This window comes from Choristoneura fumiferana, chromosome 15 (genome assembly GCF_025370935.1).
Source record: "Choristoneura fumiferana chromosome 15, NRCan_CFum_1, whole genome shotgun sequence".
Taxonomy (NCBI): Eukaryota; Metazoa; Arthropoda; class Insecta; order Lepidoptera; family Tortricidae; genus Choristoneura; species Choristoneura fumiferana.
The window spans coordinates 10,952,964-10,967,446 of NC_133486.1; the positions used below are offsets into that span (position 1 = coordinate 10,952,964).

The 14,483-nt window shown below is 35.7% G+C and overlaps 1 protein-coding gene across 5 annotated transcripts in view; it reads right to left on the bottom strand.

The window, feature by feature from the left end:
• LOC141435789 (synaptotagmin-10-like) overlaps positions 1 to 14,483 on the bottom strand; it is a 115,405-nt gene that overhangs the window by 25,867 nt on the left and 75,055 nt on the right. For all 5 annotated transcript variants that reach the window (XM_074098613.1, XM_074098612.1, XM_074098611.1 and 2 more), the window contains exon 4: positions 6,650 to 6,793. In XM_074098613.1, coding sequence (XP_073954714.1) covers positions 6,650 to 6,793 — 144 coding nt within the window. The remainder of the gene's footprint in view (positions 1 to 6,649; positions 6,794 to 14,483) is intronic.

The following is a 14,483-nucleotide window of genomic DNA, read 5'->3' on the forward strand; positions in this document are numbered from 1 at the left end:
CCTTTTTGTCAGAAACGCGTGAAGGTATCAAGTACAAATTAACATTACTTAGATTCGCAATCTTCTGGAGTAAAAAATAATTATGTGTTTAATAATTAAATGTAATTATGTGTATACGGCAAACATAAAGTACAAAAATCCCTAAATCATTGATTTAATTGAAAATTCACAGGTGCCTGCCGCGGGAATTCATAATGTGCGAGTTGATATCAAGGAAATTAATTAACTTATGCAAAATAACATTTTTGCTAGTTCTTTTGAACTTGTGTGTTACGTACACAGAAGGTTATCCTATTACTCTAATTATTATGTTGACAGCACTTCATTTATTTTATTTTTAGAAAAAGTTTTAGTTAAAAATGAAAATTTTAATACAACCTTTTTTGCTGACTGTACTTTTATGTTAACTGTACTTGCATTGTCATCAAAAGTACATTTGCGTAACAAATTTCAAGTCGTTGCCATAAACCAATGAGGAGTTCCCTCCTGTAGAGACGATCCCGAACATAGCTATGCCAAATTTTAAGTCAATCTGACCACTGAAAGTGACTCAAAATTTGCATGCAAGATTTGACCAGTACATACATACATAAATACATTGGAAGTTAAATGAAAGCTTGTAAAAATGGTAAACAATCTCGACGAGTTTTTTTATTGAAAAGAGCTTTTGAATAAGTAGTATTCCTTGCTATATAATTCTTAGATATTGGCTGTCATTTATTTTTTAGAAGTATTTTTCAATATTGGTCATTTTCAGTTGTCCATTCATAAAAAAACCTGACGCTATTTCAACACAAAAAATAAGTAATATTGTGTTTAAATATATAGGTACAAGACTTTGTACTAAATGTGATAAAAAGTCAGATAATCTTTGTTGTTGGATCCAATAGAAAGTTTTGATGTAGTTACATTAGAAAGAAAGAAAGAAAATATTTACTACGATTGCTTGCCTGCATTTCCTCACAAGATTTCATGAAGTTTTCCTGACGTCAAGAAATTTTGGATGTTTTATGCAGTTTATGTTCTATGATCTCGTCCTTAATGTTAATAATTTCTTGACAAACTGATTTCTTGACGATTTCATGACGGGACAACTTTTTGAGAAAATTACTCGTTTATATTATTCTACAAACATTGACCTATTTATAAATTTCACCATGAAATGACGTGCAATACTAAACCACAGAGGAATATTTAAACAGAGCTCAGAATATTCCAACAGATATCCGGCTGAGCCTTAGGCTTTGTTTTATTGTCACAATATTAAATAATTTACGCAATTTCATAATCTTCGGTATTTTGATCCGTAAATTATCAAGGTTATCCGGTCTGGGCCAAACACAAATTGGCATCCACAAATAAATACCAATATTGTCGCGACTATCGCAACATTATTCGAAACAATTGAAGAACAAAGTTTGAGCATTTTAAAGGTCACCTATTAATTACGGTTTAGTTATGTTTACCACGGAACAGATGGTTACCTATTTATTTCTATTATTTGGTTCAATGAATCATGTTCTATTGACCTTTTATTTTATTTCATGTTTTTATTATATTCTTAAAAAAGTGTAGTGTGTCTTTGCACACTACGCACACTACACTTTTAACCACTTTTGGTGATATTAGATTTAACAAAATTACACTAGCAACAATACACCTTTAGACGGCTCTATTATTTTTACGCTGTGGGAAGGGCGCAAGCTGAAAATCAGCGCAAGTTTTTTTTTGCTCGCAGCTTATGCTGAGCTTGAGACCATTGCGATCTGCTTATGTGTAACTACTTGTTTTTTTTTGTGTAGTCGTGCTTTTTTTCTGTAGCAAATTAATACCGGCATTTATTTCAGAACTTTCGCCAAATTTCGCCCAGTGCCTCAAACATACAGAGGGTGTTAATTAAACTGAGAACCTGAAAGAAGTTTGTTTTAGAATCGAAAGGAGGATCGAATTAAACTGTATTTTAAACCACGTTGTATTTGTTTTGAATCCCTCTTCTACTGTGCCCAGTCAAATAGTTTACAAATGGAACAAACGCTAATTAAATCTATTGGCGAGGTTGCATATTATTTAGATAATTTATTACTGGTCGTTTTCCTGTATTTTTTTCCATTGGAGTCTTACTTATTTTCCCTTTAAAATATTTTAAGTTTTTTCTAGCAAAAAGGATCAACGTCTTCCGTATAAGCTCCAAGATCACAAGAGTTTGCGAAAGCCCGTTCAAAAGTTTAAATCTTATTACAAACCACATTTCCAATATGGCCAGAAACTTTTAAACTTTGCGAATGGCTTTTGATTTATGTCTTAGTGTCAAAAGTGGAATTGTTAAGGAATACTAAAGACCTATTTTAATGTATCGTAAGTTATTTCAATCACGACTTTAACATTGCGAGTAGTCTGAAATCTAGGTTCCGTCACAGAATAAGTAATAGTGTTCCGTGTTAGAGATTGTAAACCTTCTTGTTTTTAAAACTATGTGTGCTTTGGCTGTGTCCTTAGCAACGCTGTTATTCTTTACTTGATTCTATTATACCGTGCCCTGACATGTTGGTTTTTAGGGTTTTCCTTTAACACTCTAATTAGGTAGCGGAGCGTGATTTCGTTTTGCCGCGCGAATTTTTCTAACTAGGTACCGCGCTTGATTTTCCTTTTTTCCCGGCACCTTATCACACCAACGCACAACGTTTACACTCAACACTCATGTCACCGGAACTTCATTTTCTTCTTAGTTACGTGACTTTTTTGAGGGGTGACACTCTTTCCCGGCCCGGATAATACCGACATGGAAATACCGACTCTGTTGTATATGTATATATGTATATACAAGAATTCAGTCAGCGGGACGGCAAGATACGAAGTTCGAATTTTGCACTTCGTATTATAGGGCCAGGTCACTTGGTCACCTTTTACGACACCCATGGGAAGAGATGGATCCTGTATATTATGAAAACGAGCATGGCTCTAACTTCACTATAATATTTTTATTTCACGTAGCCCTTTTCAAAGAATATACTGAGGTAGGTACATTTTACGGGAAAAAAACTGTAAGAATGAAAGATTCCTTTGCATCGGCACAATAAGCGACAATAACCTACACAAAATAGATTACCTTTACCATCAATCTTCTATTATCAAGATGGATGCCTTGGGTACCTACTTCGTTTTTTTCCGGCCGTTCTTCTTTTGACGTAGGTCGATAGGTTTTCAGTCTAGTTTTGAAAGCTCAAAAAGGTTATTAGTTTTTGATAATGGTTTAAACCTCGTGTTCTGGAAGGATCTTATTGTATATATTATTATTTTTTATTATTTGGGAACATTTCAGCAAATGGTTTGGTCAGTTTGACAGAAAATCGCTGTAAAATTTAGGAGGTTTTTTAAATTGTGCTTGACAAAGTGTTTCCATATACACGATTATTTTTAATCGGGTGTGGTTTTCCGTTGCTTTAGGGTAGCGAAGAAGACGGCTTTCAAAAATCCCTAATTTTTTTTTTTTTTGTATGTCCTTTTTGTGTTTTTGTATGTTTAATAAAATTTTAGAGCGCATTAGTTTTTTACTGTAATGCTGTATTTTTTGTTAATAAATAAATAAATAATGTCGTCTTGCCGATTATCAACCTACCTATTTTACAAGCTTTTATTTAACTTGCAATGTTTGTATCTATGTGCGGGTCAAATCTTGGAACCGAATTTTGACCCACTTCCAGTGGTCAGATCGACTTAAAATTTGGCACTCTTATGTAAGTCCCGTGACAATGTAATAATCTGGCAGTGACATCCTGGTTGTCCAGGCAGGATCGTCTCTGCAGGACGGAACTCCTCAACGGTTTATGGCATCGACTTGAAATTCGGTACGGTACGGTTTGGAATACAATGCACGTACAGTCAACAAAAAGTACAGTCTGCAAAAAACCTTGTGTTAAAAGTGTTTTTTTTTTACCAAACACTTAATAACCTGTACCTATTAGTAACACCTCGTTCATTTATGTGGGTTTCCCGTCGCTTTGAAATAGGTCGTGTCGACGTCGGCTGACGTGCGGGGCGTTTCGGAAATTACTATCAGAGTAGACTAGCGGTTAGACATAGTGACATCATATCAAACCGTGTGTAGAACGAGTATTTTTTATACAATCAGAAATAGAAACCAGACCTTGGTTTACTGCTAAAGCGATATCGCAATAATTTGACACGAGAGAGAAAAGGAAAACAAATTAGTGGTGTATGCTTAATTATTTTATAAAGGAAATCAGGGAAAGCTAAATAACCGTTTAAAAACGTCTTGATAATTCGAGATTAAGAGTCGTAATTATGTAACAAAATTGAGACTTTTTTAGTTTTTTTAGTATTTCATTAGGGTTACTAACTTCTCTTAAAGTATGCGGTTATAACAACACGCTGTATACATCCATCCTTTTTAGTTGAGTTAAAGATGAATTTCACGTGGCCCCTATTTTCTTTTGGTTAGTAAACTAAATCCTAAAGTACGGGGTAAAAAACTTATAAATCTTTCTACCTAAGACAAAGAAGCGAATAATTAACAGACTTAGATATTACATGGAATCAAAAACAAGGCACTGCGAGGCGAGCTTTCATTATGACAAAACTAGAGCTAAACAGCCGGTATAATTGCGAATCTGACTCGAGCGAGAAGGGTTCCGTACTATTATATACATCTTCATCAGTCGAAAAAAGACAACGTATACATTTTTACGGAATAAAAATCTATGAATATTTGGTGTTACAAGAGTCCCACTCCTAAGCAAAATGTACGCAGTATGAGGCGTGGGGTCATTAACCGACTTCAAAAAAGGAGGAGGTTCTATGTTCCAATGTTTGTATTTTTTTTTAGATTTAAATATCAATTAAGTATGGGAAAAAGTAATGGGAAGAAAGTATTGGAAGTACTCGTATAGGTTTTCCAGTTACGTCAATTTATATGGAAACACTTTTTTCAATGACTAGTATATTTTGATTGCCTTGATTTAAAAATATGTTTTTTTCACTACTTCTATGGGTAGCAGACCTGAGTATTTGATATTTATTTCAGCTTGATATCTCCACGCGTTCCTGAGAAAAAGGGTTTTATCAGACGGACAGGCGGTCAACAAAGTGATCCTACAATGGTTCCATTTTTCCTTTGAGGTACGGAACCCTAAATACTACCGAAAGCCTGCACAAACAAAGGCAAAGGCTTAATTAGAGACCCGCTTGGCGTAAGTTTTGTAATTATTAGACGTGGATGTGGGTTTAACGAGAAAGAAATTACTGCTGGTAAAAAAGGAATTTGTTAATACATTTCCACGTTGCGAAATATGAATAATATTAGGATGGAAAAACATAATATCATATGTAATCATCATCATCTTGAACCACGTCTCTCTGTGGAAGGCAGGCCTTGTCTAAGAATGAGAGGCCTTGGGCCGCAGCGCGGATTGAAACTTCTCACACATAAATAATTAAATTTCTTCGCTGTACGTGTACAGTTAGACTAATGTAGTGGTATGTTGAATTATAAATATATTAATGACGTGGACTTCATCCGATTGTTGAGGATGATGATGAATTGATGATGACACACCATCGCAAATCTTCATATTATAATATTAGAATGATCAAAAAACATAATAAGATATAATAATTACTATAGAAAAAGAAAAGCTCAGCAAAATTAAATATTTAAACTTGATATAAAATAGAGCTGCTTCTTTCCTTTAAAGTCTGATGCAGACTATGAATTAATTATCATTTTAATACTATGTCAAAGCAGCCATTATGCGAAAAAACACTTCGTATTAAAAATAAAATAAGTAGAAAATGTTATAAGAACACTGTTAGGGAAAGAGAATTCTTAATAACAACGCTGTAAGTTATATTAGAGACAAAAATGCTTTAATAAATATTCCATATCACGGTAAAGATAATTTGGACGAGAAGATTCTTTCCTAGTTAAAATAACAGAAAGAAGATATTGTAGGCAATAGAACATCTAAAGGAATTATTTGTTAGATATCTATATTTCTTAGAAAAACGCGAGCTTATTTGAAACGTTATCCTTACATTCTCCTACCTGGTTATAATACGACCTTGACATTCTACTACCTGGTTATTTTACAATCTTGACATTCTACCACCTGGTTATTTTACTATCTTGACATTCTACTACCTGGTCATTCTACAACCTGGGCACCTGGACATTTTACGACTTTGACGTAAGACGCCGGAGGGCATAATTTGACGTTTACCCAAGTCCCAAATTTATGTGATAAATTAAATGTTAACCTTATTATCCTAATGACAAATGTTTTAGCAAAGCTGCATACTATTTAGATAATTTAATAGTGGCCGTTTTTCTGTCTGTTTGTTTTCTTCAAAACAGCGTAGCGCAACTGGCAAGTCCAATTACGAATGTACGAGTAGAGTTAGAAATTAAGTAGAATTCCGGACTTAGCAAAATATACGAATATTTTTTTAAATAATTAAGGAAAATAAATGTCAAAAACTAACTGAAAACAAAATAGGCTCTTGGAGTGTCTGAAACTTTCAGTTATTTAATTAAGCCCTTGTAATTTATTTCGTAGGAAATTAAGGATTTCAGGGTAGGTATTTCCGAAGCTGTCAAAATGTTCAAGAAGCAAGATGCTGCTCTTGGTCTTACCTTGATGAGTCCAATAGAGGAGTCAGCTCGTTCAAGGCTGCAGATGCTGAACTGGATGGAGGGCAGATCCAGGCGGTAAGACAGCTGGCGCTGGAAGGTCTGCAGACGAGTCGGCACGATTGGTAAGGTTGTTTGACGAAGGACCTGGAACAATAACAGATATATATTATGTGGTACTGGGTACTATGTGTATTATGTAAGTGGGAAAGCTAAGAATTAGCCCATTCCAAACATAAATATATCATCATTCATCATCATCATCATCATCACAGCCGTAGGACGTCCACTGTTGGACATAGGCCTCCAGCTGCTTCGGTTGGCATGTTACAGTTATACAGACATTATGTTATACAGATGTTACAGTTACACAGTTCAAATACCATTTTCACAGGAACAAAGTATGAAATAAAAAAAAACCAAAAAAAAAATACTTCAGTTTCTTAAGTGTCTACTGAGTCTAGAAGTCTGATATTTAAATTAAAATTCTAGCGTTGAGACCCATTACTGGAAGTTTTTCAGCTAGTCATGATTTTGAATGGGTCCCAAAAATATTTGTAAAAAAATAAGGTCGTCGGTTTTTTTTGATATTTCATTTTTTATATATTTTTTTATTAAATATACATTATGGGTCAATTTCAGCTATGTCATCTATTACGGTTTTAAAATACTACACAGATGGATAGCGAAACGATCGTAATAAGGTTCCGTTCGGGTTCCGAATCCAAAAGAGGCCTGGCGACTCTGAGGCTTGCGCTTAGGTACCTCTCTGAGAGATTCCTATAACAAATTAGTGAGGTAATATAGCAACAGCCAGTATCTTGGGGTTGATGCTTGTGGCAGAAAACCTGGCGCCGTTCGTACTTTATAGTTTGTGGGTACTACTAAATTTTAGTCTTATAATTGTGTTTTATCTAATATACTTTTTTTTATTCTACTGGATGGCAAACGAGCAAGTGGGTCTCCTGATGGTAAGAGATCACCACCGCTCATAAACATCTGCAACACCAGGGGTATTGCAGATGCGTTGCCAACCTAGAGTGCCAGTAATTTCACCAGCTGTCTTACTCTCCACGCCGAAACACAACAGTGAGCACTGCTGCTTCACGGCAGGATTAGCGAGCAAGATGGTGGTAGCAATCCGGGCGGACCATGCACAAGGTCCTACCACCTGCATACCGTATCCTCGGGTCAAAAATGTTTGTGACCAAACTCCTTCGAAACGGCTTGACCGATTTTTATAAAAAAAATGTGTAATATATTCGGTAGGTAAGTAGGTCTAAGAATAGGATGTAAGCTATTTTTCATACTCCTACGCGGATGGAGTCGCGGGCAACAGCTAGTAATAATATAAAGTTCGTTATTGTTACAAACAACCCAAAAAAAAACATTAAAATTCATTCTCAAATCCGAATCGAAAATAAAATGTAGGTAGGTTGGTGTGTTAACTTTTTGAAAAAAAGCCCGCTAAGCCGCAAACTATTAGACCAATTCAGTGGGCCAAGAAAATCATAACATTATATTCTTAAGTTCCCGCAAATATTGCTCAAGCCCGACGTTAACGCTGCAAAACACTTGCACATAATCGCAGGTTTGCACTCACTCCTAACTCCGAGTTACGCGGCGGCACTCCTTCCAATTACCACGACGGTTTATTGCCATTCCGGGGGGTTAATCTTAACAAAATTAACTTTAAACTTAAATTTAGGAGGGGTTTTAGGAGAAAGTGCATTTATACGCTTTTGCTTTTATCTTCGACAGTAAGAGTTTTTAAGAAAACTCAAATTGTTGACGTGGGGACGAAGACCGCCAAACTCAAGTGGGGCTTGACAGGAAATGTCTGCCGGATGCATCCAAATCGCTGAGTTAAAATCACCACTGATTGCAGTGGCGTAACTATAGGGTGGCAGGGCTGGCAAAATGCCACGGGCCCCCGAACCAAGAGGGCCCCGGCCCAAGAGGCCGCGAGCTCAGAAATATTTTTTTAACATTGTACGTTATTTTGTTTTACTTAAAATTAAACTAAGTACAACGTGACGATTTTTACTGATAGGGCCCCATCAAAAGAATTTGCCACGGGGCCCTAGATGGTATAGTTACGCCACTGGCTGATTTGGTTCCAATCCAAGCGACGGGCACCGCAGCAGAATTTGGCCTAAAATGTAGTGGCGGGACGATTTGGAGCGATTCCATCCGGACTGGCGACATTTTGCTGAAGGTATGCGATACTTTATGCGAGGAATACGATAAAACGTGTAGTAAAAAACGTATTAAAATAGGAAACAAACTATCATTCAATGAATGGGCTACACCCGGAATACGTAGGAGTAGGGACGTCTTATATGATCTTTATGATAAGAAATCGTGTACCACTGATGAACGTTTCCACCAGTATGTCAGGGATTATTCAAAATTATATGTAATAAAGCAAAAGCAGCCCATGTAACTAATAAAATTAAGTCCTCTGATGATAAAATTAAAACAGTTTGGATAATTATAAATACTGAAACCGGTCGACGTAAGAACGCGGAGTCCGACGCGGTTAAAGTAGCTAACGAGTTTAATACCTACTTCTCTAAAATCCCCATCGAAACGACAAAATGTCTCGCGTCTTCCTCAAAGTTAGCTGAATCGCTCTTAAAACAAAATGTATCCATTCCAAACTTAAGTAATTTTAAATTCACGCATGTCTCTCCCTGTGACATCATTAAGACTTTTAGATTATTGAAAGTAAAAAAAACGGAAGACTTGTGGGGCGTCTCAGTTAAGGTTCTACATTCCATTTTAGATGTCGTTGCTCCAACTTTAGCATTTATTTTTAATAGCTGTATAGATGAAGGCGTATTTCCAGATTTGATGAAATATAGTAAAGTAGTTCCTATTTTTAAATCAGGTGATAAAGATAATCCCTCTGATTATCGTCCTGTGTCCATCCTATCAGCGTTTAGCAAAATATTCGAAAAAATAATGCTGACGCAAATGATCTCGCATTTTAATACCCATAAAATCATGCATCCACAGCAGTTCGGATTCACAAAACAATTGGACAATAAGGCCTCAGGTCAAATATTGACCCAACTTCGGCCACCGTAGGTACATTATTAAACGTATTATATTTATGTGTTCTTCTTTTTCCAAAGCGGCCATATTCCAGTCACGCCAAATAAAATGCTGAGCCATATTGTACCCTTTTCTCAATAAATGTCATAGTAGGTTCAACAATGAATTTATTGCGCGAAAGTTGAACAGTCGCTGAAAATTTACTTTGTATATATTATAATGCAACGTGAAATATAAAACATGATACGAAATTAGTCATTCTAAATCTAAGGCTATTTCCGAGCCCCTTCTCTTGACCACCTCGTAAGCTGTGTGAAGGGCATCGCTTGTCACCATGCGAATTGGGTTTTGTAGTACCACGAGGTATTCAGTATTGTCAAACGTCCGGCCCGGGCCTGCAAGCAGAGGCAGAAGCCATTTAACCATTTCGTTCCAGAACAGGTTTCGTTCAAGTTAGTCGTTTGAGTGTTCGCGTGTATTTTTCTGTTGTGTAAAGTAAATAATTATTTGTATTATTGTTTTTAACGGTAAAAGTACGTAATTATCGCCGCTAATAATGGGTTAAGAACTTTTTATATTTTTATCAACTATTATAAATACCGTTTTACGTCATTTCATTTTGTCATGATACCTCGGAAATGCCCAAACTCGCGACGTTGTATTTTTAAAAGTTAGAGGGACTTTCAGAATGTAACGCCAAAAGCGAAACAAGGCATGTCCTATTAACAAAATAAAATCCGGAGCAAAGTCAAATAAACAAGGATTATAAGTTTATTTTAATTATGAATTACAGCCTAAACAATCTTTTGGACCGAGGCGGTATAATTTCCAAACTGAGGATCCTTTTAACAAATTTGAATAGCCCCGGGTGAGTTTAAGTTATCCGAAGTATCAAAGGAATTATTATGAACTATGAATTAACATTCCTTTTTCTTCATTGGCCTCAAACGTTAACCGACTTCAAAAAAAGGAAGATATTTAAATAGTTTGTTTGTTTGTTTCTTTGTCCTCACCTCAGAAACATCGTCATTTATGAACCGATTTGTAAAATTCTTTTTTGTTTGGAAAAATATATATTTCCCGTTTGGTGCCACCTAAAATTGAAGAAAAAAAAATCCGCTAAGAAACTTTAAGAAAAGGGAGATTTTCGACGTCTTCTTTTATTAAATAAGTCATTAGAATAAGCAAAACACACCATCAGACATCACATTTAAAAATTACAATTCACTACTTTTCTACCATCTTCTATATCATCAACATGTACCTGCGCTTCAATAAATTTATTAGTTTAAATAAAAAAAATACTTAGCATTGGATCTAGAGACTACGTAGTCTCTAGGACATTTCCCACAAAAAAAAGTTAGGGACTAATTTAGTCTCTAGGACGCGTGACGGGTTAATATAAAAGCCTTAAAAAATGTGAATACCAGACTGACAGTAGAATATTGCGTTAAACTAACCCTATAGCAATTTCTACAGTTCCCTGAAAAAATCTCAACTCACGCAGGGTTTATTGACATACACAAGCTAACGTGTGATCCCGATTCTGTTATTCCGAGGTAGGGTTGCCATTAGTTTAAGTTTCCCCAGATTTGTCTTTTTTTGAACAGCGTCCAAGGTATTTAAGAAATCGTTCTGTATCTCAAAAGTGTCTGTCAGTCCGGCACGACATTTTTGTCTTTATCAGATACCTAATAACTATGTTTATTTAAAAAAAATCGGAACCCTCAATGCGCGAGTTAAGTATTAGTGATGGCCAACAGTCGGAAACATACCAGTCATTAAATACTAAACTCATGTATCTTATTTCTGTATGTATGAAAGAGTACCTAATCCAATATGGAATGAGGAAGTCACTGTGCCTTACAATATGATCCAATGATTTGTTATCGTTGAGCATTTTGTCAAAAATATTGTACATTTCATTTACGACTCCAGTTTACAAAAAAATGGGAATGGCTCTTGTGGCTAAATTAGGGTGAATGCGACTGAGCTTAATTATTTTATATAATTTCTCAAATTTCCTTTGATATTTGTAACGACGAATTTGGTGAAAAAAAAACCATACAATTAGGCTCAAATTTATTGACCGAACATATTTATTACAAATGGAGGCTGGAAAAAAAACATTTTTTGTTATGAGTAATATAACTGGCGTTTTTCCAACTCTTAGCGTTGGCAACCCTATATTTCCAAGTAACACAAGGAATGTAAAAGGTTTCGCTAGTATCGAACGTGCGCAATAATATACTGTTACAGTCCTGTAAGTTTTATTTGTTTGGTTCTTGCAGAACATTTTCATAAGAAAGCCGGCCAGAAAAAAAAGTTGGATCTTGTCGACGCGGGCGAAAGCGCTGATCAGAGTTATATTTGTTGCGTATTTGTTTTTAAAAGTAGATAATTACATTCTTTAATTTAAGTTTCTTCTTCGTCGTTTCACTCTTGACAGAGTGGTCGTGGTCATCATTTTCTAGGTGCTGGTAGCAAGCTTAACAATACGTCTCCATTCCTCCCTGACAGCCGCCTTCCTTATGCTTGCGTGTAGTGGTCCTTCTATTGCTGCTTTGACCTGGTCTGTCCATCTCATAGGCGATCTACCTCGTGGCCTAGTGCCTTCGACTTTCCCTTGGATCACAAGTCGCTCCATAGCATAGCATATATTTAAGTTTAGAGAGTGAAAATAAATGTATAAGTACAATATCTCATTTCAACATCTCTGCTATGAACTAGACTGATGATTAGTGACTGAATAATTGTGTGAACGCGTCTCGTTATAAAAGATATGATGTGTGCCGTATGGCGAATAACTATTTCGGTTTTTTTCTACGATTTGTCATTCTAAGTATACTGATTTTGACCATATATATTGTGTATTTTCGTTACCGTCTTTCGAACATTTTTATTTTTATACTGTATTCAAGCGTCTTGGAAAGTAAAAAGTAATCAACTAATTTTTTGTAATTTTTATTCTACTATTCGTTCATTCTCTAACATAAGGTACTTATTATAACAAAATGATCAAAAAAAAATCGTTGTTTGCTGGACGGATTGGATAATGAATATCGATATAAGTCTACATAAAGTATTATTATATTATATTATATTATTATATTTAGCCTATAACTGTGTCCCACTGCTGGGCAAAGGCCTCTCCTCTTGACTTCCACATCTCCCTATCCAGAGCTATATTTGGCCACTCACTCAGTTCCGCGTCCAGCTCATCTCGCCAGTCGCCTGTCGGCCTGCCTTGCCGACGTGTGGCTTTGTGCGCCCATCTTTGTGGGGTGCATCCGACAGACATGCCCGGCCCAGTCCCACTTAAGTTTGGCGGTCGCTTTTCCAACATCAGCTATAAAGTACAATGCATTTTATTTCGAATACCTCCATTTACTTCAAAACTCCCTCGGGACATTGTAGCATTGATGCGATCCCTCGCTTCGATAGACATTCAATTGTTTCTGTTTGCCATGATATGTTCAATAGGGATAAACAATTCGAAATAAATTCTAAGAGTTTGACTGCGTAAATCTACATGCAATCTTGTCCAAGCTTCTCTCTAATGTTTGCTTTGAAAAGCTCTTTGTGAATACTGTTATTCATTAAAATCTTTCTCGACAATCGAGGGAATAAAGTAGTTCGTTGAACTGTAGCAAAGTTTTTTGATGAGAGCATATCTAAATCTTTATTTGCTCCTAACTACTATAGTCTTATAGCAAGATTTAGCACTTGATATTATACAAGCCCTGGTAATCTTAGAAGGAGATAACCATCTCCTTGTATAAATCTTTGTATAACCATACGAGTACAATTCGCATAGTTAGTTTGCCATAATGTAAATAGCTTAAGTTTGATTGAGGTATAAACCGACAGATGTCGCTATAACAATCTCGAACGCATTCTGAATCTCGCTAGCAAGATTTTTCTTGCTTCTATATATAAGGCCTGTTGTTATTCAGCCAGGAACTGTTCAAACCGAGACTCAATGCCTTTTAAAATAATTAACGTTTCAGCGATCAAGCTTAATCGATCTTAAACTGGAAACATGCGTTTTCCCAGAGATAACGCCAAGCTCATTTGTACTTTCCCTAAAACCTTAAAAGCATGAAGCAAATTTCATCAAAATTGTTTGAAGCGTTTCCGAGATCCCCTAAATATATAAATGCCTAAATACATTAGATAGATAAATCACCGTCATAATTAGTAACTTTATTTTTAAAAAATTCTCTTACCATAAACTATTTGACTATTTCTAACTTTGTTAATTTACTTCAAATGATAATAGTTTAAAAGTCCATGACGTAAATCATTCTCGTAACAATGTTTTGTTAAAGTTACGTCGAACCTACCCGTCGGCCGTTATTGTTCAATTACTCTGCCATATTACACTTCAAACTTGGTACGAAAAGAAATTCAATTTGAAAGTCACTCTTTATGAACTTCGTAGGCCTTGTATGAAAATAACTATCAAGCACTGCTAGACTTACAAAGTTTTAGGACTTACCGTTTGGTTTACATAAATACTAAAATAAAACGACAAAAACGAAAACAGGACTAATATTATTAAGATCAATTTAATGTCAGTGTCGTAAACCGATGGCGCAACTTTTTCAACATTTTTCTTTCTATTAAATATATTGACCCGGATAACTCACGTCTTAAATCGAGTTTAGCTCGACATGTTTCGGGCTAATCCGTAGCCCTTCGTCTTCGGAGCAACGCGCGTTCTTTGCCTAGAACGTTGATAAATCGAGCCTTGAATATTTGTGATCCAAAATTT